A 24,209-nucleotide genomic window follows, 5' to 3' on the forward strand; every position below is an offset into this window, starting at 1 on the left:
TTCTGTTGTAGTAAAAGTGACAGGGAAGATTGTACCAGAATAAAGATAAGTGTGCCAAAGGAAAAGGGCAAGGAAAGCATGGAGGAAGGTGTTTCAAACACAAAGGCATGAAAGATTGAAACACGGTGTGGGCAGAAAACCGACAAGCATTTCATGTTTGTACAATGTGATATCTGTTACAGAACCAATATGTTTCTCTACAATTCACTTACTTAAATATTTATTGAGCACCTCCTATGTAACCAGGCACTATTCTAAGTACTGTAGATACAGCAGTGAACAAAAAAATCTCTGCTGTGATGGGACATACATTCTAGGCAGACGGATATTAAACAATCAAATACATAGTACCAGATTGTGATGAGTGGCGTGGAGGAAAAAAATTGAGGGGGGAGAGGAAGAGAGATAAAACACATGAATGACTATAATGAAGGTGTAAGCGTTTAGAGAGTGGTGGTTTGCTATTTACGTTAGGTGTTGAGGGGAAGATCTCCCTGATAAGATGATATCTGAACAGGAACTTGAAGAAAATGAGAGAGTGAGGTATACACATTATCCTGGACAGAGAATTCCAGGCAGAAGGAACAGTAAGTGTTTTTTGCTTGGTGGTGTGTGGGACATGGTAAGGACGTTGGCATTCATTCTGAGGGAAGCCAATGCAGGGTTTTGAGAATATTTGATCTGACTTATATTTAAGATCACTCTGACAGCTGTGTTAACAAGTCTGTAGTGGACAAAGGCAGCAGAAGGGCGAGAGTGAGGAGGCTATTGCAGTTATCCAGGTGAAAACATAGGGTGGCCAGCACCAGGTGGTGGTGTGGTGGAGTAATTCTAATTACTTGAAAAGCTTTCCCATATTCCCATCAGTCAGTGCTAAGCTCTGACTTCATTTTTTCTAAAAGGTTATCACAATATTGTAGAATCAATATTGGAAGCGAGACCCTTCTAGGGTATGAACCATTAGGTACAGGATGTCATGTGGAATAGGGAATTTGAAGTATAAAAATAAACATAAAATCTATTAAAGTAGATTTTCAACAGCTCACAGTTTTTGCCTCAACAATCTTGAACATTCCTGTTTACAAAGCATATAGCTCTTTGAATAGTGTCCTTTATGGGCAAATCATTCTACTGTAGATTTTAAAAAGATGTCCATTAAAATAACACACAAAAAAAATCCATTCTTAACTGGGTAAACAACAGCATTAATAATATGACACCATACACCAAAAACTCCTTTTAAAGAAAAGCACTCCACTTTTGACTTAGCAATTTCATGTCTAGGACATGTCCTAAGGACAACTACACAAAGATTCAGGAGCAAAGATGCTGATCACAAAGAGCTGTCAAAAATGTGTAAGTTCACAGTATTTTAGGGAATACTGCACAACCAACTGAACTTGACAAAAACCTGGTTGACCAAGACAAGTGTCCAAAATATATTAAGTTAATTACAAGGTTACAGTTAATAAGTTAGACGTCAATTTGGAAAACAGGGGAGAAAGTATGAACGTAGTCATTGACAGTATGAAAATGAACGAGGATATAGATAAACAAGGATTGGCCAGCAGTTGACATTACTGAAGCTGGGTGACAGGTACCTGGAGTGGGGGGGATTGTTTCATTATACCATTCTTTCTGCTTCTGTAAATATATGTGAACTCTTCCATAATAAAAGGTTAAAAGAAAAAGTGAAAGAATATTCACTAAAATGTTCATTAGCAATCTGGGTAGAGAACTGCAGCTGTTTTCTTCTTCTAGCACAACCGAGGCCAAATTTTCATTCATCCCAGTCACTTCAAAACAAAGACTAAGACAAGTTTAACTCACCACCCAACAGGCATTTCCAAGATCAGCAATCTTCACTTGGAGCTTTTCTGCATTTTTTGGCTCAAGGGGATTAACAAGAAAATGTCCAGCAGTGGATTTTCCTATAGACAACAGGCAACATCAATGACTGTTCAGTGAACACAGAAATACCCAAAGGTTAACATACTCTCTGAGGTAACACACCCAGGCCCCCAGTTGGCAACCTACAATAACTTTCTAAGATAAAAAGAGTACAGCAACATCTTGAGTTTTCAGAATTAAAACCTCAGCCTTCACAGCAACAGCCTTTACATGCACCCACCTCACGACCAATAAAATTCAGAGTTACAGATTTACACATTTAATGTCAGCTGGACAACATGCTGTAAAGCTGTATTTACAAAAACAACGCTACTCCCAGTCTAGAAACTCATGACTGTGTCACGCAGGGAAGGAGTACTGGAGAAGCACGTCTGCACAGGCACCTTTGTTATCCAGTGGTCCGTTATGTTCTCGCTCTTGCTCATCTTCACAGGGTATCTCTGCCCGAATGCTTTCTTGAAGTTGGCTGATGTGCTGTTCACTGAATGACTGGTCTACATTTGATGGAGACTGGCACATCATGCTATCTGACACCTCAGACGTTACAGGTGTACAAGAGTCTGTTTCTTGAGATGTGCTGCTGTCTCCATTTGGGGAGCTTAGGAAACTAGGTTCCTGCTTCAAATTTTGGACATCACAGTCATTAGCATTATGTAGATCCTCTTTAAGCCTCAATGTTTCTTTATTACTGTTCTCAGTATAATTAACGATTTCAATTACTCCATTGCAATTAATTTCTGCTGCACCACCCTCTACACCACGTTCCATAAGTGTCTGATCCTGGTCAACTGTACTCGACTCTTCTAAGGAACAAACAGACAAAAGGGACATATGTGTACGTGTATGAGTGAAAGAACAGAAACATTTCTCCACAAGATTAAAACATTCTCTAGAATTTATACAGGATGACACAAAAACATGACTGAACATCTAAAACCTATTTACAGAAGGACAAAGATCTTCTTATCCTTACCCAATTGCTAAATGAAGTCTATGTTGCATTTCCTGAAAAAAGTTAGAAATTACATTTGAATATTACCTGCCTAACATTATGACAAGTTATGTATTCTTACTGTAAAGGACACCCCCGGAGAGCTGTATGCATGAAACCACTATATTATATAACAATGATAAATTAATGTTAAAGTTTGCTATAAAGTAATTTTTGTGATGCTCTATTTATACCAAGTTTTTCTTGGGTCATGTTACTAGGTGGGTTCTCTTTCAAGGGTCTTTCAACAGGACTCTCTGATTCTTCTTGCTTGTTTGGTCTTTTTTGCCCAGGGCCCGACTCTTTCTCCATTTCCTCAATTTCCTGCATTCGCTTCTCTAGTAATTCTGCCTGGCGCTTCTGCTTCTTCTTCAATTTCTTCTTCTTATTCTTTGACATTTTGTCAGCCTGGGCAGAGATTACAAACAGATAAAGCCTTCAGGTGGCTAATCCATTACCCCCAGTTGGAGATGATAGTTAACTTTAATTACTTCCTAATTAAATTTCTGTCTAACATAGCATTTAAGTTTTTCATTAACTTAAAAAATTCAAATACTCTCATGAAGCCAAATAAAAACAAAATTAACAACAAATCTTGGTCCTCTGAGCAGTCTGTGTGGCTGGTGCACTCTCAGAGACACTCAAATTTATAGACTTCTCACCAGTACACACTTGCTAAAGATGCATGGAAATTTATTGGAGAAAATTATAGAAGTACGGGAATGTTTTTTTTTTTATTCTGGAAGAATTTATTTATTTCTTGAGGTCATAACAGGTTATAACATTGTGAAATTTCAGTTGTACATTCTTATTTTTGAGCCACCATATAAATGTGCCCCTTCACCCCTTTTGCCACCCCCAACCTCCCTTCCCCTCTGGTAACCACTAAGCTGTTCTCTTTGTCCGTGTGGTAGTTTATCATAGAAGTGCAGAAACATTTTTTAATTTGTTTTTCAAACTCTAAACAAACTGACCATCCATAACAGAAGAAACCCTGCCCATTGCCCATAGATCAGAATCAAATACAGAAAAGCCTTATACTTACTGGTTTAGGCTGGGGTGCAGTACTGACTGAAAAGAAAAGAAATCCAAGTAAGAATCTTGGCATTCAGCAGGCAACATAAACCAAGGCTCATGTAGTAAGAGACTCTACCAGAATGTCTTACAGTTTAAATTGTAGAGAAAATTACTGTTTTTAAGCAACTTTGGTAGAAGCAACATTACTTTTTTTTAAAAGAATAATGCATACAAAAGTTGGCAGACAAAACAAGTTTAAGTAAATTAAATTCTTCTTCAGATAGCATCAATATATGCAGAGCCAGGTCCCTATTTCTGGTTCCACTATTAATGCTGCTAAAATCCCATTGCCATGTACTGCTGAAAACAGAAAATGACAGGCAACAATTCCTCATCTCCACTCAGGACTCCCACCTCTAACTTTTCCCTTGGCACTTGTCAGTTGTCAACAACAGAGTGGCATCAAGAGCTCTACTTGTTACATAGCATCTTATGGACATTAGTTTAGCTTAGGTGGGCAGTAGAATCTTCAGCCTTCCTTTTTAACACAATTTTTAAAATTGTGGTAAAAAACATATAATATAAAATTTCCCTCTTAGTCATTCTTATGTTACAGGTTAGTAGTGTTAACTATATTCACAGTGTTGTGTAACATTTCTAGAACTTGCAAAAATGAAACTCTATGTCCATTGAACAACTCCCCATTTCCCTCTTCTTCAGTCTTCCTTTTTAAAGGAAGCATATGATAACTGATATTTCAACTTGAGGATCAAGAAAGTTCCTTAAATATAATTAAACTACTAAAACCAAAATCTGTACCTCAAATGGAAAAAAAGTCGTCATGGGCATAGTAGCCATCATTTATTGAGCACTTAATACTGTGTGGCACACTACTAACTGCTTTAAAATGAAATTTAATCTCAATAACTCCTGAAGGAGGGAAAACGAAGTCATGTGACTCGCCCAAGGTCACCCTGCCAATGAGGAAGCCAGGATTCAAACCAGATCTGTCCACTCTAGTGCTTAAACCCAAGCTCTCAATAGCAACGTTATCTTGCCCCTGCACAAAACACTGATCCATAAGTGAGCGTGCATGATCATGGTAAGAGATAAACACATCAAAAATGGCCATCAAATAACAAGAGAAAACATTTTAAAACAGCAACATAAATCAGCTTTTATAATATACAACATATCTGGACTTAAAAGACACAATCTCCAGTCTTCTCCTTCCCATACAGCAGCAATACTGAGAATAAAAAGTCTTTTGAAGGCTGGGACTATTTCTAACATGTAAGTACTTACTGTATCTTATTGTTAAATTGGAATTTTTCTTAACTTCTGATGAGAGCAAAGTCCCCCCTAAAAATATACCTGCAGATCCGGAAGGTGGAGGAGCTCCAGATCGCTGCCATTCTGTGGCTTCTGCAGCCAGCCTTCGGATGTACTGCTCGTTCACTGACAACAAGATGTTTTCTGGTTTAATGTCGGTGTGGATGATACGGCACTTGGTGTGTAAATAATCCAGACCCTGTAACACCTGAATGAGAACAGAGCGGTAGACTGGGCAAACAGAATACAAGTCTTTCTGGAAAAGGAAGAAATCACAATACAACATTTTTAAAAATAAAAACGATATAGTAGTTTTCTACAGAGAATAAAACACTTTTTTTTTTAAGCACAAAGACACTTCCCCAGAAAGATTAATTATAAACTATAAACAAAGGCAAGAGTTTATTTACAATACAAATTTCTTCCAAGCTTTACAAAGCTAATTCTATTTGGAGAAATTCTTTAAATACATTATAAAGACTGAGAGTAAATGGTCAACATGCCCTTTAAGTGTTGAAATGGAGGTGATGAAAGAGACTTAGAAATCTTTTCATTCAAATTTTCTTGCTGATGAAGAACTGAGGTCTCTCACTTCCTAGTTTGGAGCTCTTTACACCAAAACACATTATCCAAACAAATTATTTGCCCTTTGAAGTATTATTATTTTCCTGATAGTAAGCGTCTTTACTGTATATTGAAAGTTATTATTCATATACTGAATATGAAAATGCCCATGGAAAACGTTATATAAAGAGATGGTAACAATTTGACATAACAATTATCTATTAATATATCATCAATATTTGCAACCAGAACTTTTGGATAAGGGCTCCAAATTTCCGAAATCGGGTACTGCACACAGCTTCCCCTCTAATAATTATTATAGGAGATGAACCTGAGGAAAAATGGTAATGCTAAAACATTTAAAGACAGAATAAACACAATAATCCCTAGGGGCTGAATAAAACGATTTTATCAATTAGAAAAACCTAGTTTTTAAATAAAAATTCTATTGGAAATAGCAAACTCCTGACACTTAGTATAAAAAATCACCACATAGAAAATACTAAGATACATACTAATACATACTTGCTGAATGATTTTTTTGACACAAGGCAGCGGGAGCCCTTGATAATTGGACTTGATGATCCACTTGAGCAGATGATGCCCCAAAACTTCAAACACCATGCAGATATCTAGGAGTTCATTAAGGAAGAAAAGGGAGCCACAAGAGAAGAAAGGGACAAGACCAGAAGTGTGCTACCCCAATGAAGTTGTTATTGTATTATTCTTTCAGCATAAAAAGTTATAGAGCTCGACTAAAAAAATATCTAGCTGTCAATATTCTAAAATTCTAAAGGTTAAGTAATGCTTTAGTAACTGAAAATATCTAAGAAATGGAAAATTCTGGGGGGCTGGTTTATTGGTAACACTATGCATATTCAAACAGTGGTAAAAGGAAATGGGACACACGTACACGCAATTGGTGAAAGCACTAGTGTTTAGCTGCTGATTAGACTCTTCCCTGATGTCAAGTAACATGGGGGTAACAAATCCTACTCTCACAGTCTTAAAGCAAAAGAAAATAATTCCACTTCAACCATAGAAGGCACTATACCAAAACTTAACCTGAAAAATGCAAATCCAACATTTTTAAAAATAGAAAACTGACTTGATTCATGCTCTGTAGTTTATAAAACTAACCTTGATTCTAGTGCCACCACGTGGTCTCCTTATGTACGAACATCCCAATCACACCACACAGCAGGATTAAAATACTCTTTGAGCCTAGTAGTGTGTGGGGCACTGCAGCCATTTTAGTAGTAAAATGTTGGTATCATCCACTTCTAGAAGCTTCTATACAAATTGGAAAGTCAAGACGCACATATGTAACAATGAGCTAGTACTAAGGCTTTTGTTTTAAATAAGATTCTCCACTACAAGAAAACCTGGGCTCCTTGAAGAACTAGCCAAATCCAGGGCGAACCTGGAACACCTTGCTGTGCCAACAGTAAGGGAACACGTCAGGAGGAAAAAGGAACTAGCCTGAAGAAGATGCCATCGGCCAAAGCTGAGAACACTTTAAAGAGTGAAGTTATGAATTAACTTATAAAGTAAAAATAGAATGAGTCCGAACGGATACTAAAATAAGTGTGTGCTGAGGGGAGGGAAATGTCTTCTCCAGAAAGAAAGTCAAGTAATAAACATACTAAGTATGACAGAAATAGAAAATCACCATTTTGCAATCACTACAGGAATAACAGATTCAGGTAAGAATCAATGAATACTAAAACCACTGAGCGAAAGACTGTTGGGAAAAAGAATGGTCATGCTGTCACAATATCACCCCACAGACTGCTTATTAAGTATAAAAAGAAACATGTACTTTAAAACAGGGAAATCTAGAAGACATCACTACCAATGATAAGCACAAATTCATGTCATGTGCCCTCTGAAGCAATACAGTGAGAAGAACAAAACATCATCCATGTAGCAAACTTGACAAAAATGATTAACTGAATTTAATCGTGAGGAAACAATCAGACAAATCTAAATTAAGGGACAAAACAACTGGCCCAGATTCTTAAAAAAAAAAAAAAAAATGTCACCGCTATGAAAGGAATTGTTCTAAGCTAAAGAAGATTAAAGTAAAGAGACATGAATCAACACTAGAAGATACCATTTCAAACTCACTAACATGACTAAAATAGAAAGATTAATGTGACCAAACATAAGTGAGGATGTGGAGCAATCAGAACTCTCACATTATGCTAGGACAAGTGTAAACCCCTACAACCACTTTGGAAAATTGGGTGGTAATTTCTTAGAGTTAAAACATACAGCTAGGAACTTCTACTTTACCTAAGATGGAGTAACAGGGGCTGGATTTACCCTCTTGATTGAAACGACAGTAAAAGCAGACAAAATACACAAAACAACAGATGTAAAGACCCTGGACATCAGGCAATGAAGGCAGTGATTCCTGAGCGAAGGGAAACAAGTGAGCTGAACCCTACAATTGCGCCATCTTACTGCCTTGAGGCTTTCCAGGCAGACTCCTGAGTTAAACAGACAGAGGTGAGAGTCTTGGGAGATCAAGGCAGCTATAATTCATAGAACAAGGTACCAGAGAGGAGGAAGCTGCAGACAAAAAGCACCCTAGAGATCTGCAGAGGGACCCCCTCAAGTAGTCAGTAAAGTATCAATCAGCATAGTATATGAGGAAATCACCAGCAGCTGAGGGGGATATAGCATCTGAAAAGATTAGAGGGAACAGTACCTGGTGTTCTCACAGCCTCCTCAATGTCTTTAAATGTTCTCATCAAAAAGATTAAAAAAATTAAGTCATAGTCATGGGCCAGAAATAAACCCACACATATATGGTCAATTAATTTATGACAAAGAAACCAAGAATACACAATGGAGAAAGGACGGTCTCTTCAACAAATGGTGTTGGAAAAACTGAAGAGCCACAAGCAAAAGAAAGAAACTGGACCACTATCTTACACTATATCCAAAACATCAACTCAGAATGGACTAATAACTTGAATGTAAGATCTGAAACCTTAAAACCTCTAAAAGAAAACATAGATGGTAAGCTCCTTGACATTGGTTTTGGCAATGATTTTTTGGATTTGACACTAAAAGCAATGGTAACAAAAGAAAAAGAACAAGTGGGACTACATCAAACTAAAAATCTTCTGCACAGCAAAGGAAATCATCAAGAAAATGAAAAGGTAACCTACAGAATGGGAGAAAATTTTTGCAAACCATCTGATAAGGAGTTAATACTCAAAATATATAAAGAACGTGTACATCTCAATAGAAAAAAAGCAATCCAATTAAAAAATGAGCAGCAGATCTGAACTGACATTTTTCCAAAGAAGACATACAGATGGCCAACAGGTACATGAAAAGGTGCTCAACATCTCTAATCATCAGGGAAATGCAAATTAAAACCACAATGAGATATCACCTCACATCTCTTAGAAGGGCTCTCATCAAAGAGACAAGAAACAACAAATGTTGGAGAGGATGTGGAGAAAAGGGAATCCTTGTGTACTGTTGGTGGGAATGTAAATTGGTGCAGCCACTATGGAAAACAGGATGAAGGTTCCTCAAAAGACTAAAAATAGAACTACCATATGATTCAGCAATTCCACTTCAGCATATTTATCTGAAGGAAATGAAATCACTAACTCCAAAAGATACCTGCAACCCCATGTTCACTGCAGCACTATTCACAACAGCCAAGACATGGAAACAACCTAAGTGTCTGTTAATGGATGAATGGATAAAGATGTGGAGTGTGTATATATATATATAATGGAATATTACTCAGTCATAAAAAAAGAAGGAAACCTTGCCATTTGCGACAATATGGATATATCTTGAGGGCATTAATATGCTAAGTGAAATAAGTCAGAGAGAGAAAGACAAATACTGTATATCATTTATATGTGGAATCTGGGGGAAAAAAATCCCCACAAACTCATAGATACAGAGAATAGATTGGTGGCTGCCAGTGGTGGGGGGTGCGGGAAATGGGTGAATCAAAAGGTACAAACTTCCAGTGATAAGATGAATAAGTCCTGGGGATACAGTATACAGCATGGTGACTAGAATTAACAATACTATGTTGTATATTTGAAAGTTGCTAAGAGAGAAGATCTCAAAAGTTCTCATCACAAGAAAAAAATTTTAACTATGGGTAGTGATGAATGTTAACTAAATTTACTGTGGTAATCATTTTGCAATGTAAACATATATCAAATCATTATGTTGCCCACCCAAAACTAATACAATGGTATATGTCAATTATATCTCAATTAAAAAAAAAAAGACTAGAAAAATTTATAGTCATGGGCCTGGCACTGGGTAGATATTCACGAAGTCTCGTCTCAGTAGAGGAAGCGATTAGCCCTAGACTGAACACTGCTCTGGATCCATCTAACAAATCATAAAGTAAAAAAGTAAAATCTGAAAAGGATCAAACTCTTCCCAAGTAACATAACTGCATCCCAGAACAAAGCTCAAGAAGATTTATAAAAACATAAAATACCCAGCCAAGGTAAAAACCACAATGTCTCAATCAAAAATTGCCAGGCAGCAAAGATACAGGAAAATGTATCTGAAAATTAGAATCATTCAAAACTGATCCAGAATTGACACAGATGGCAGAATTAGTAGACAAGGAAATTAAATAGTTATAGCTGTATTCCACATGTTGAAAAGTAGAGAGACAGAATATACTAAAAAAAAAGAGACTGAAATTGAACTTCTGAGATGAAGAATGCAATGTGAGAGATGAAAAATACTCTGGATGGGATAAATGGCAGATTAGGCACTGCAGAATAAAAAGATTAGTGAACTTGAAGGTACAGCAGTAGAAACTATCCAAAATAAAACACACAGAGAAAAAAAACAATCCAAACAAACAAACCACCCCATTCATCCACAAGAGTCAGCTGCAGGGACAACTTCAAGTCACCCAAAAAAAGAGAGGGGAGCAAGGAAATGAAGGTGATCTGCTCTGCAATGGATCAACAAATCATGAAAGTAATGGCAATAAACCAACCCAGTAGCAAAGTGTACTCATAGTGCTTAGATTCTGTTCTCCATTTCCCACTAAAAGGAATTAGGGCTTCTTGGAGAAATGGCTGATTCCAAGTTCAGCCCAGGAAATGTACAAGATGAGCCTGGAACATCTTGATGTGCCAAATAAAAGAGAAACTGTCAAAGACCTTATGTGGATCCTGACTCAATAAAAAACAAACAAACAAACAAAAAAAAACACTAAAAGAAAAAAAGTATGAGACATTTGGAGAGACTGAAATACTGACTAGATACTGAGTAACTCAGAAATTGGCTCCAACTTTTCAAGGTATAATAACTGTGTTGAGGTTATATTTTAAGAGTCCTTGGTCTTTTGGAGACACACTTTAAAATACTTACAGATGAAATAATACATCTAAGATTGACCACAAAATTATCAGGAGGTATAGATAAAACAAGATTGGCTATGAGGTAATAACTCCTGAAAGGGGTAATGGATCTGTGGTGATTCATTAAACTATTATATGCATATAAGAAAATATACCAAAATAGGATTTTTTAAAATGCAGATTGCTTAAAAAAAAAATAGAAAACTGAATTTTTAAGTTATTCTCTTATGTTCCTAGCTTCAATCTTAACTTTTATTTCTTGAGAGAAGCATTATAATTTGACAGCAATGTTTTAATTTATAAGCAGTAATATAAAAATAACCAAGCAGTTAGTAGCTTAAAAAACAAAAAGAATTGGATAAAATGTCAAAGGATACAGGAAAAAAAATTTCTTGGACAGACGGTGTAAAGAAAATAACAAGGGGCTAAAAACTAAGTAAGAGCCGTATTTAGAGTGCATTCTAAGAGGAGCAAGCAAAAGAGGAAAAAATACATACTAGAAAAGTATCCTAGGGGCTGGCCCCGTGGCCGAGTGGTTTAGTCCGCGCGCTCCGCTGCCAGCGACCCAGTGTTTCGTTGGTTCGAATCCTGGGCGCGGACATGGCACTGCTCATCAAACCACGCTGAGGCAGCATCCCACATGCCACAACTAGAAGGACCCACAACGAAGAATATACAACTATGTACCGGGGGGCTTTGGGGAGAAAAAGGAAAAAAATAAAATCTTTAAAAAAAAAAAAAGAAAAAAAAGAAAAGAAAAGTATCCTAAAGACATAACAGGTCACATAGGTGGCCACTGACACTTAATGGCTAACATCAATACTATAAAAAGACCAGCTGTCCCTTCTGAATCACCCCTCTCTGCTCACCACACATGGAACTACAATGAACCATTTATATTCACGTCTACAGAACAACTAACTTTCTAGTTCAGGGTCCTTTATATTTCAACACGAGAAAGGACAGCGCCCCAGACAAAAAGCAGTATGCTAAGACAGAAAGAAAAATACAGATAAACAACTCCATGCAGGTATGCCTGTGTTGTGAAAAGAGACGAGGGGCAGGAGAGTAATATAACCATTAACCCTTAACTCAGCGCTCTGAGTTTTATCCTTTTCAATCTTTAGTAACAGCAAATAATGCAGTAGCCAAGGGAGCTGGGAGACAAGCAGGAGGAAGGGCAGAAAGAAATGGCTAAGGACAAAGGGAGAAATGAATGAAATAGGGACTCAGTGGCTAGAAACTACAGAGAAACCACCTGGTTAATGTTTGGAAAGTACCTTGGAACTTGAAATTCAAATCTACTAAGATAGTTCAATAGCTAAAAAAAAAAAAGTCTTCTTGCTTAGGGTCAAATAAAGGTATTCAGCATTACTGAGGAGACTATTTAGAATATTTCCATAGTTTTATTTGTAACCTTCCCAAATTAGTAAAGAAATGTGGCACAATGACAAACATTAAAAGATTAAATAACAGGCAAACAGAATCTAATGGACATCATGACATCTTGTGTATGTTTTTATTTCTTGGTCAGCCTTTTTCTTACTACTTTGAAAACACATGCAGATACACACACAGTAAGCCATGTACAAAGTGACCACAATAGACACAAGATGCTGTTTGAAAATGGGATGATTCCTGCAGCAGTTTTCCTTAGAGCTTGGGGATATGTGATTTGTACTTCTCTAAGGAAATAACTCACAACTAACTTCAGAATGATAGATAAACTCTTTGCATGTTACCACCTGTTCTCTCTTTCGCATCCTCTCTTCTTGCTTCTCTGTTCAAATCCCTAACCACAGTCCACATGATACTACAGAGCCATATGCAGCCTGCCTCCTTAGAAAAAGACCATCGCTGGCAATTAAGAATGCGCGTTAAGAGAAGCTAAACATGCAGGGAAAGCAGAATGACACAGGAAGTGTCTCTCCTTACACATTTTTACAGAGTTTATGGATGGGCAGTTTTAGACTCTCCAATCTGAGTGAGATTCTACTTCATCTTTTTCTCTGAAAAATCTGATAGGCCTTTATAAGCATAGTTGTTGCAACAACCTTTCAATTAGCTTACTGCATGTCACTCTGATATTAACTTACCAAAAAAATCAGCTAAAGTTCCTTCCAATTCTAAAATTCTACATAAAAACATAAAACAAGTCAGTTTTTTCATTACGATAGGATGTGAACAATCATACCTTCTTAGATTCTAAGCATAACTCACACGCACAGCTTCTTCAATGTTGAGGCCTGGTAGATACTAAAAGGCATTAAATTCTTGTTTACCCAGTATTTATCATGAAAAATTACTTCCATTAAAATTTCTGGGCTAACTGATAAAAATCATAAAACCTTTACTTAGTAATACAAGGCTATCTTCTAAAAAAGTTTCCCACTGATTTTGGTTTAAGTTGCCCGAAAAGGAGAAAAAGCCGAAAAGAATATCCTGAAAAATCACAACATACCAAGAGAGACATGATTCACATCTGTGTTCACAAGTTTACAATAAAAGAAAGTAACTTGATTATAGTCTGCCTTGAGAAAAGAGACCAATGCTATCTGCACCAGTCTGGTTCGCTTTTTGGGATAAAGTTATTTCATGATTTACTGTTGAACAGACTCTTAAAAGGATACGTGTTCCATTAACTCCTGATATTTTAAAGTCATCTAGTAGTTGAACAACCATTTCTCTATTTGGATCATTAGGGTCAGAATTGCGAACCTATAGTGGGGAAGAGACAGTATTTAGCAAAAGGGAAAGCATAGAGATAAGTCAAAGATTGGAGGAGGGAATACCTGCAGCAAATATAACAAAGGATTAATCACTCCAAGAAAGAGCCCATACAGATCCGTGAGAAAAACATACTAAAATTTTAATAGCTCAAAGAGGCAAAGAACTTAAATAAGCAGCTTACAAAAGGAAATACAACCAACAAAGACCATTGTTCTAATTTGACCATTTTTGCTACTCAAACTGTGACTCCCAAATTAACTGCTGGTTACCAGGCCATGAGGGACTAAGGAACTTTTGCAGGATGCAAATCAACTACAGCACTAACCACATTGTTTATTCAGCTGACATTTTTTTTCATAGAAAAACTTTCTCAGTGGAGGAAGCGGTGCATTGATTTACTTTTGGGCACGAGCTCCTTATCTTGTCACAGACTGGCACTTTGAAAGAGTACTGCCTTAGAGCCCTCCTGGTCTAACATATTCACTTCACAGATGAAAAATCTAAGGCTCAGAAGAAATAAAACGATGAGTTAGAGGATATATTGGGATAGAGCTGGTCTTAAAAGCTCAGTTTTCTAACTCTGTTTAAGCAATTTTTACTACACTGACATCTTTCTAATTTATAAAAACCTGAAAACAAGTTTTTGATAAAATCTACCTAGTTTCCAGGTATAAATGGAATGAATAAATACAGTGTTTATTTTTTAATTATATATTTTAATAACATTTTAAAACATAAAATAGATGTTATATTATTTATTCATACAACTTTCCCTTTAAGCATAGCAGGAAAAAAACCCCATTCTTTGTGCTATCTGGTACATAAAACATGCTCAATAAACATTTTTGATTATTTGCAAGTTTTTTTCAGTGTGTATGCAGGGAGAATTCGCATCACAGCATATCCCACAAGTTCCCTACCACATGCACAGAATGTGTAAATACTGTCTTTGTCTTCTACCTCTTTAAGGATGTTGGAACTTTATAGTAAATATAAGCCATGCTAAGGAGTCTACACTTGCTATGTCTTAATTCAACAAAATTTTATTGATTTATAATGCTTTGCAGTTCAGACATATGATCTAATACTCACTGATTTCAGCAACCGGATTTCATCTAGTGCTGTTTCAGTATAATGTTCAGCACTTTTAACTACTTTCATTGCCACAAATTTCTTCCCCCTAAGAAACAAACACAGGCAATTAAGACTAAATGTCCTAGCTTTACTTTATAGGAAGCTAAGATTTAGCTATGACTGGGAAACAGTGACAGAAGTACAAATATTGATTTCCTATTTCCCTATACTCAAACATAGGCTACTTCCTTGGGATCACTTGTACCTATTAATGGCACTAACTGGCCAGGTTTAATTTACAGAAAGAAGAAAATCTGTTATCAGGTAATGTCAGTCACCAAACATTTTCTCTAAGTTAAAAATCTACCTTCTGAATATCTTCCCGAATCCAAGTAAAACCATGAATGGGGACAAATAAGGGGGAAAACTCTCCACCAAATCAGAAGTATCCTGTATATCTGTATGGCAAAAGCTAAAACGCTAAAAGCTATAATACTTTCCTAAGAAGCCAAAAGAAATACTTGGGTGAAAACAAACTGATACAAAATAAAGTTCATAGACAGCAAATACAATCCCACCAAAGACAGACTGTACACTTTTAGGTAAACAGTCAATGTTAATTGCCTAGGATTTTTATGTAGAGAAAACTTTTAGACTGTATGGCTGAGCAAATCTGTTATCAAAACAAAATATAAGAAAATAATCTCACATAGGTTGGTCTAAGACATCATCTAAAAATTTAACCCTACTCCAGTGAGAAAAACTATGAATTTAACACCATACTTTCTTGTAATGCTTTCAATTTGGGAGTTTGAGCACCTTACTAACACTAATTTAACCAATCTTTTTCTCTAAGGTGCTTCTTCACCAGAGGAAAGTCATTTGCCCGAAAACATAAACATTATCAACAACAAAATTCTGATCAAGAAATCAGTCTGGAGCTAGACTAAAGGCCAGATAATCTCTGGAAAATCAGAAAAAACATTTAGGCACCACTTAACTAATTCTTTTGCAGGCGCACTAAAACTTACTGGATGTCCCATGATAACCACACTGTTGAAAAGTGTCCCCAGCCCAACTTTCGGATAACATGATATCTCCCATTGAACAGATCTCCAATTTTCACAAGATGATAACCACCTAGAAGAAACAACAGGAGGGAAACAGTCATTTAAGTAGTAAGAAAAGGTATCTCACATCCCATTTTTCAACATCTATAAACCTTCTATCAAATAAAAATGGTATCTCTATACAATTGATTCAACAGAAGAAAACTAAGTCAAGTCAGCTACATAGCATTATTGAACTCATGTTACAAAAAAAAATCTTAGAGAATAGGATTAATGATACAGAGTGAACAAGTGATGTTTTACAGAACCAATAGTTACTTAAAAATGTCATGCTGAAACAAAATTAAGGTTATGTATCACAATAGTCTTGCCCTTTTCAATAATCCAATAGATGTAAACATCTAAATCTGCTTATAGCTGCAGTCTCAGGATGTTTTTTAGGAAGAAGATTAATGAATTCCATTTGTTTAACTTAAAAAAAAAGAAAACAGAGCATTTGCTTCTCTAAAACACAACAAAATGAAACAAAAACCAGGAAGGCCTGAAAAGGCTGCCAACAGTGGCAGGAATTCAAGGTATTTTAACACCTATCTTTGCCTGTTGAGAATAAGAAGAGCATCTTTAAGTATCTATAATTCCAGTTTAATTTATCTTGGCAAGCATAACTATGAGAAAAAAGTAACGAAAAGGCAGTTTTCAAAAGTCTACATACCAAATCTCATCATGGCTTACTCCTGGGTGATAGCATTACAGATGGCTTTTATTTTCTTTTTGTTTAATATATTTCTGAAATTTTCTAAGGTAAATATGCACTATCGTTTTTAAGAAGAAAAAAGGGTAAAATCAGATTGAATAAAACAAAGCTTTAATAAATTAAGTCAAATTAAGAGGAAATACTACTTCCTATACTTGGAGAAAAGAATGCAATAAGCAGAATACATCAAAACTGTTTACACTTGCTAAGTGTACACTTCCTAAGTGAAATCTTGGCTCACTTACTATTTCCTTACAGAAAGCCTTACCTTTACAATAATCATTGGGATCTTCCTGCTCATCATCATCAGATCCCAGAATCTCCTCTTCCTGCTCTGGTAGATCACTCTCAGAGTGGGGTGCGGAACCTCGGTGCTGAGTTTCAGATCTAAGAAACAATACAAACATGTTCATTTCATATGGACAGAAGAAAATAGGACTTTAAGAAAATGTCACTATCAAAATGTTCCCCCCCCCCAACACACATACTTAACAGATAATATAAACAGAGTATTATCTATTAGCAGCTTAAGAAAAAATTAGCTATCATTTTACCTCGTTAGGAAAATACTACTTTTTAAAAAGTCAGTACATGCCTAAATAAAATCTGGAAAATATATAAAGTACAAAGGGAAAAAAATTACTTCAATCTCAATATCCAAACATAATTGCTGATAAAACTATTAGAATTTCTTCCAGTATTTTCATAAAAATATATATCTGTAATCATATACTATATAAATAAATTTGTATCCTGCCTTTCTCAGTATATTGCAAACTTTTTCCTCATCCCTGTGTAATCTCTTCAATGTTACATGTCTCCCTGAGAAGTACTACCTTTTACTTTGGCACATTCTGCTCAGCTGGACATTTAACTTGTTTCTAATTTTTCACTACTACTAATAAAACCGTTGAGTATTTTTGGATAATCTTTATTCTGTATTTAGAATTATTTCTCTAAAGTTAAACTACCAGGTAAGGATAGAAACATTCTCCCTATTTATAAAAATAATATGTTAAATGTAGAAAATTTGGAAAATACTCATGCTGTTTGAAAACACCTCCACTCTGAACAAGTTAACATTTTGGATTATTTCCTTCCACTCTGTGGCCATGAAGTTTTTAGGATTATCATGTAGTATGACTCTTCTAAAAGGGTTGTACTGAGTTACATCTCCAGCCACATAATGGGCTTCCAGTATTTAAGTATTACCAAGTTCAGAAAACTTAGCTTATGTGAGTTAAAATGATATCTCATCTTTATAATGCATGAAAAGTTTTTTATTGATTCTTTTCTCCACATGCCATCAATTAGTTCTATCGAAATTTTTGTGCACTCAGAAGTTCAGGAGGCGGAAAGGCCTGGATTTGCATTCAGGCTCTGACACTCATTAGCTGCCTGCTTCATGAGACTTCAACCAAAGAAGCATGGTACACAGCATTCCTTTCAGCAGTTGTAGGAAAAGGAATTTTAATCCCATTTTTCAATATTTCATTTATCTTTTCATCAACCTGTTTCATCGGATTATTTTCCCAAGAGATTCGAATTAACAGAAAAATTTTAATAGCAAACCAGTTACATGGTTGTTGAGACAAAGAAATACCTACGCAAACACAGACTAATGATTCAGATTTAGATTTTTCGGTGGCCATTACAACCTGCCTCAATTCTTAGCACTTTTTTGTCCCGCAGGGAATACAAAAGTAGCTATAAAACTGCATGATTAAATGTGTTCATTCTTAGTGAAAACAACTCTGAAAGACATGTCTTACTTATTTAGTAAGGAACTACTTGGGCTCACTTTCCTAAATGGAAATAATGAGTCTGAATGAATATCCCCAAATTTAAGATTAAGATGGATTTCTAAAACAAATTCTCTGATGTCAGACCTGTTGCCTTTTACAATTAAAATTATAATTTGATTGTAAGAAGAACTACAATTGTGAAATTTCTGAAAAGCAGCAAAATATAGGTAGTGAAAACCAGGCATAAAAATGCTGAAACATTAGCAGTCCACAAATATCACGGGAGTAGCAATGTTAAAAAAATTTATTTTTTAAAGATTTGAAACATTTTTGGAAGCAAATCTATTTTTGAAGAGTTGTGTTTGGTCATAAAACTGAACATTATTAAGTATCATTCACAGTTAAAGGATTCAAGACTGAATTATAAATTGCAAGTTGTGAAACACAAGTCCCCACTCTGACATGGTACAGAAGAAAACCTCTTCTTACTCTAAATCAATGGGGAAATAGATTACCTAAAGAAAAGAATCCTACTCTTTAACTTTTAAATTGCATTTAAAAAATACACTTAGTTTATATTTAAGATTAATTTTAAATATACAGACTGTCTTCAGGGCTCAGCTGTCCCCCTCTGTGTTGGCCTGTCTGCCCAGTGCCCGTCTTGCCCTCGCTTCATCTGCTCCTTCATTTTCGTTGCTCTGCTGCCTTCTAGCCTTCAGTGGGGCTGCTGACAAGTCCAACCAATGCCTTCTGATTTCTGAGTCTTGAAATAGGGCTTGTTTTGCTCCTTGGGAGGTGGAGGTTTTTTCTGTTTTGTAAAATCTTCCCTTTAATCCTCATGTTCTGAAATTTCCTGAATGGCTTTTAAAAAATACATCTCCCTGAGTACTTTCTTTGTACTTGCAAACTGGAGATAAATTCAGTTCTGAGAAAATTTCCTGTAGTATTTCACTGAAAATTGAATCCCCTTCATTTTGTCTACTCTCTCTGAAACTATTTTTTTTTCAGATACTGGACCTTCTGGCCCACCACCTTCATTAATTTTCTTATATTTCCTCTTGTTTTCTATCGCTTTAGTTTTTTTTTTTTAATTTATCTTCCTACTTGTGTTGTCTTTTAAATTTCTTTCTTATTCTTAATTCCCTACTTTTTTTTGCTTTTTTTTTTTCAAAGATTGGCACCTGGGCTAACAACTGTTGCCAATTAGTTGCAGGTCCTTCTAGTTGTGGGATGTGGGACGGCGCCTCAATGTGGGCTGACGAGCAGTGCCATGTCCGCGCCCAGGATCCCAACCCTGGGCCGCCACAGCGGAGTGCATGAACTTAACCACTCGGCCACGGAGCTGGCCCCCTTTTTTTGCTCTTGAACATTACTTTTTTACAGACTCCCGCATTGTTTCTCAATGATGTACTGTCTTCTTTTATCTTAAGGATACGATTTATAATTTTAAGTTTCCTTCTGATCTTTACACTGTCTTGGCTTTCTCAAACTGCCCATGTTTTATTAATGCCATACTTTTAACACTCGATGTCCATCAAGGATCATCAGACAACTGTAAAAACGCCTCTGTCAGAAAAAGACAAAAACCAAAAATGAAAAGAGAAATTTTGAGGACAGAGAGACAGTTACCATTAGATACTGAGGATGATAAGATGATGACATGTTTAAAGAATTCAGAATCACTGCAATTTTGATTGACGGATGTTAAAAGAAAACAGTATAAAAAATTTGAAGAGATGCTACAGAAAGAAATTTCAGCTTATTAACATGAGGAACTAAAAACTATTCTTCCTTGAACATAAAAGGAGAGTTCTAAAACAGTTTCAGTCTCTGCTTTTAGACTCTTCATATTTATTTCATATGTTTCAATTATTTGCTATTCATGTGCAGAAGAAAAAAATTATGCCAGCACTTTAAAACTCTCAAAGCATATCAAATTTAACACAGTATATCTACAAAATCTTTAATATAAACTGAAATGGACAGATCAAATTTTAATAGCAGTATGCTTTCAAAGAAGTCAAATAATTTATAACCTGATCAAAACACCAGTAATATTAGAAATAGGAATATACTTGGCTAGGGTACAGAATGGAGCCAAGGCAAAAGTCTGAGGATAAGGCAGAAGCAGCGGAAAAGCTCGACAGTTTTGCTCTTCTTATATTTCCAAGCTAAACTTGACACAGAAACCCTGGAGTGTGAACAGAGAGATAATAAAAGCCAAACTAGTCTAAGAGTTTTCCCTTATTTCCAAGGATCCTTTCAACTCTGATTCCATTTCTGGTATAATCCTCATTCCTAACCATCCTTCACCCCAATCACTAATCAACCAAATAAATAGTAAAACCTAAGTACCAAACAAAAATTTACTAAGTCTTTTGTGGGCAATATTATATATTCATAATCATCATAAGGAATATGTTACTTAAGAGCTTTCACTTAAATATGTCATAAATTTATATATTCAAATTAGCTATATGAGCTCTGCACTGTCTCATTTTTTTTTTTCCAAAGTCTATTACTGAGCCTCTAAATTTGTTTATAACCTACTAGTGGGTTGGGTTTGAAAAACACTGTCCTATAAATTATTTGTAACTTCTGTAGTGAGATATAATTCACATGGCATAAGTTCACCATTCTAAAGTGTATAATTCAGTGGTTTTAGTATATTTACAGAGTTGTACAATCTCACTACAATCAACAAATTTAGAACATTTTCATCACTTTCCCCAAAAACCCAAACCCATTAGTAGTCACTCACCATTACACTCTTCCCCCAGACTCTGGAAACCACTAATCTACTTTCTGTCTCTATGAATTTGCCTATTCTGGACATTTCATCCAAATGGAGCCACACAATATGTGGTCTTTTGTGACTGACTTCTTTCCTTTAGCATAATGTTTTCAAGGTTGATCCATGCTATAGGTTGTATCAGTACTTCATTCCTTTTTACGGTTGAATAATATTCCATTATATGGATATATCACATTTTATTTATCCACATTCACCAGCTGATGGACATCTGGGTTGCTCACGCTTTTTGGCTATTATCAATCATGCTGCTATGAATGCCCTAGAAGAAGCAAGTGAATCATGTTCACAGCAGCACTGTTTGTAATAACCAAAAGCAGGAAACTAAATGTCCATCTAGAGGAGAATGGATAAGATGGTATTCTGATACAATGAAACAGTATAGCCGACAGCAAAAATGAATGAGCTACATGCATCGGCATGAATGAATTGTACAAACATAAGATGGAATTAAAATACCAAGCTGAAGAATACATACAGTATATTACTTCAATCAAATTTAAAAAACAAAAAACATGGCCAATATATAGTTAAAATATAAAGAAATACAGAACTGTAACTAGTATAAATCACTATCCTGCACATCTTAAACTTACACAATATTATATGTCAGTTATATCTCAATAAAAAAGTTGAGAAGAAAATGAAACAACTACAAAAGAAATACAGGATAATTATTATTTTTTTTTTTTGAAGATTAGCCCTGAGCTAACTGCTGCCAATCCTCCTCTTTTTGCTGAGGAAGACTGGCCCTGAGCTAACATCCATGCCCATCTTCCTCTACTTTATATGTGGGATGCCGGCCACAGCACGGCATGCCAAGCGGTGTCATGCCCGCACCCGGGATCCAAACCAGCAAACCCCGGGCCGCCAAAGCGGAACAAGCATGCTTAACTGCTGCGCCACCAGGCCAGCCCCCAAGATAAATTAATTCTACAGGAGAACTATAATGTAGGGTTATGATTAAAGGAGTACATACGGGTATCAGCTGTATGGTAATGAGATTTTATTTCTTAAGCTGGATAGGAGCCATCATTTTATCACTTTTTTTTGATCATTTTCTTCTATATTTTAAATATTTTATTTAAAAAAATATTGGCTATGATTGCCCTCAGGTTCAAGTATGACTCCAATTCATGGCTAGCTTGTTGAGATTTTGCTAAAACATATCCTACACTTGGGAATCTTACTGACCTTATCCATCAAGTTATCACAAAAAGTGACTTTCTATTGCCTCTCTGAGGTCAATCAAGCCATTATCACAAAATGCAAACGGCAAGAGTGTGTGTGTGTGTGTGTGTAGCAGGGAGAGAGAGATTCAACTGCATGTTTTAATTCATGAAAAAAATCTGTACCTACACAAAAATTTTCTATAGTTAACTTGCTTCTATGTTTTATGGAGAACAAACAGTTCAAATAAATGAAAAGTGTACATAGAGAATGTGAATAAACAAGTTTGATCTAAATTGATATATGTGTATGTGTAACTTTATATCCATTCTTTCCAAACATATCCAAGAAAAGATCCCCAAATTGGGCATACTATAGCATAAAATGAAAATATCCTAGCAGATCTTGATTTAAAGAGGAAATGAAATTTAAAATTTCAAAGTATTTAGCAATGAGCACAATACATGTTAAAATCTGTGATATGCTGTTTTACAAGAGAAAAATTTATAACCATGAATATATCAACTAAAAGACAAGAAAAGTTGTTATTGAGTGAACAAATAAAGAACTAGAAATAAAAGTAGAAGGAATAAAAGTTTTAAAACTCCAAATCAAAATTTAATTATTTGAAAAAGATTAATAAAATAGACCAGCCTCTGGCAAAATAAATTTAAAAGACCCCAAAAGGATATAACAGTCATGGAGATTAAATATTGAAAATCCACCCCTAAAAAATGGAACAAGTCCAGACAGTTTTAAGGTCAAGTACCACTATATTTTCAAAGAAGGGTTAATTGAGTAGTTCTCTTTTTATAAACTGTTCCAGTGCATCCTAAGAGTTGGAAAAGCTTTCCAGCTAATTTGAGATCACTAGCACAACCCTGACATCCAAAGCAGAGAAGAATAACACACACATATATAAGCATGCACACACACACACACACACACACACAACAAATAGAAAACTACTGGTCAGTCTCACCAACGAACTCCATGTATGACTATTGAATATTGCAATATTCACAAGCAGACATAAAGGGATAATTCAAACTCAGGAAATCTATTAACGTTATTTAATATATATACAGAAGAAAAACCATATAAAAATTACGAAGGCATCTAACAAAATTCAAGATGCATTTGAGATTGAAACCCTTGGTAAACTAGGAATAAAATGGAGAGAAACTTAGCTTAATTAAAAATAACTACTAGAAACCCATAGAAACATTATACAAGCATTCCCACAAAAGACAGGAGATCTTCATTACAATAACACAGTTTTATGGCTACTTTCAAAGTCATACTAGCAGTCTTAGATAATAATTTAAGGCAAGAAAAAGAATCAGAACTGTCATCAATACAAATGGCTATTTGCCTAGAAAATTCAAGAAAAACAACTGAAAAATCAGTACAACCAATAAAGGATTTTAGGCAAGGAGGCTACAAATTACCATGCAAATGACAACAGCAACAGTGTTTCTACATACCAGCAATAATCAATATCCAGTAATGGATAAAAAGAAAAATTTACAATAGCAATAAAAATATCTTTAAAAACTAGGAATATAAGAAACACATACGTCTGAAGGGTATATGATGCCTTAACAAACAAACTTTCTAGATGAGAAGAATCAAAACTGTAAACCTTTCAGTTTTCC

At 35.5% G+C, this 24,209-nt stretch overlaps 1 protein-coding gene across 1 annotated transcript in view; it reads right to left on the reverse strand.

Annotated features, from left to right (window-relative positions):
* Positions 1-24,209, reverse strand: part of SRPK1 (SRSF protein kinase 1) — a 91,759-nt gene that overhangs the window by 17,591 nt on the left and 49,959 nt on the right. The window contains 10 exon segments of the mRNA XM_023624823.2: positions 1,831-1,931; positions 2,295-2,714; positions 3,097-3,310; positions 3,948-3,973; positions 5,294-5,459; positions 6,341-6,447; positions 13,827-13,914; positions 15,019-15,106; positions 16,032-16,140; positions 17,093-17,211. Of these exon segments, the coding sequence (XP_023480591.2) occupies positions 1,831-1,931; positions 2,295-2,714; positions 3,097-3,310; positions 3,948-3,973; positions 5,294-5,459; positions 6,341-6,447; positions 13,827-13,914; positions 15,019-15,106; positions 16,032-16,140; positions 17,093-17,211 (1,438 nt within the window).

The sequence above is a fragment of the Equus caballus genome, chromosome 20 (genome assembly GCF_041296265.1).
Source record: "Equus caballus isolate H_3958 breed thoroughbred chromosome 20, TB-T2T, whole genome shotgun sequence".
In the NCBI taxonomy this organism is placed as follows: Eukaryota; Metazoa; Chordata; class Mammalia; order Perissodactyla; family Equidae; genus Equus; species Equus caballus.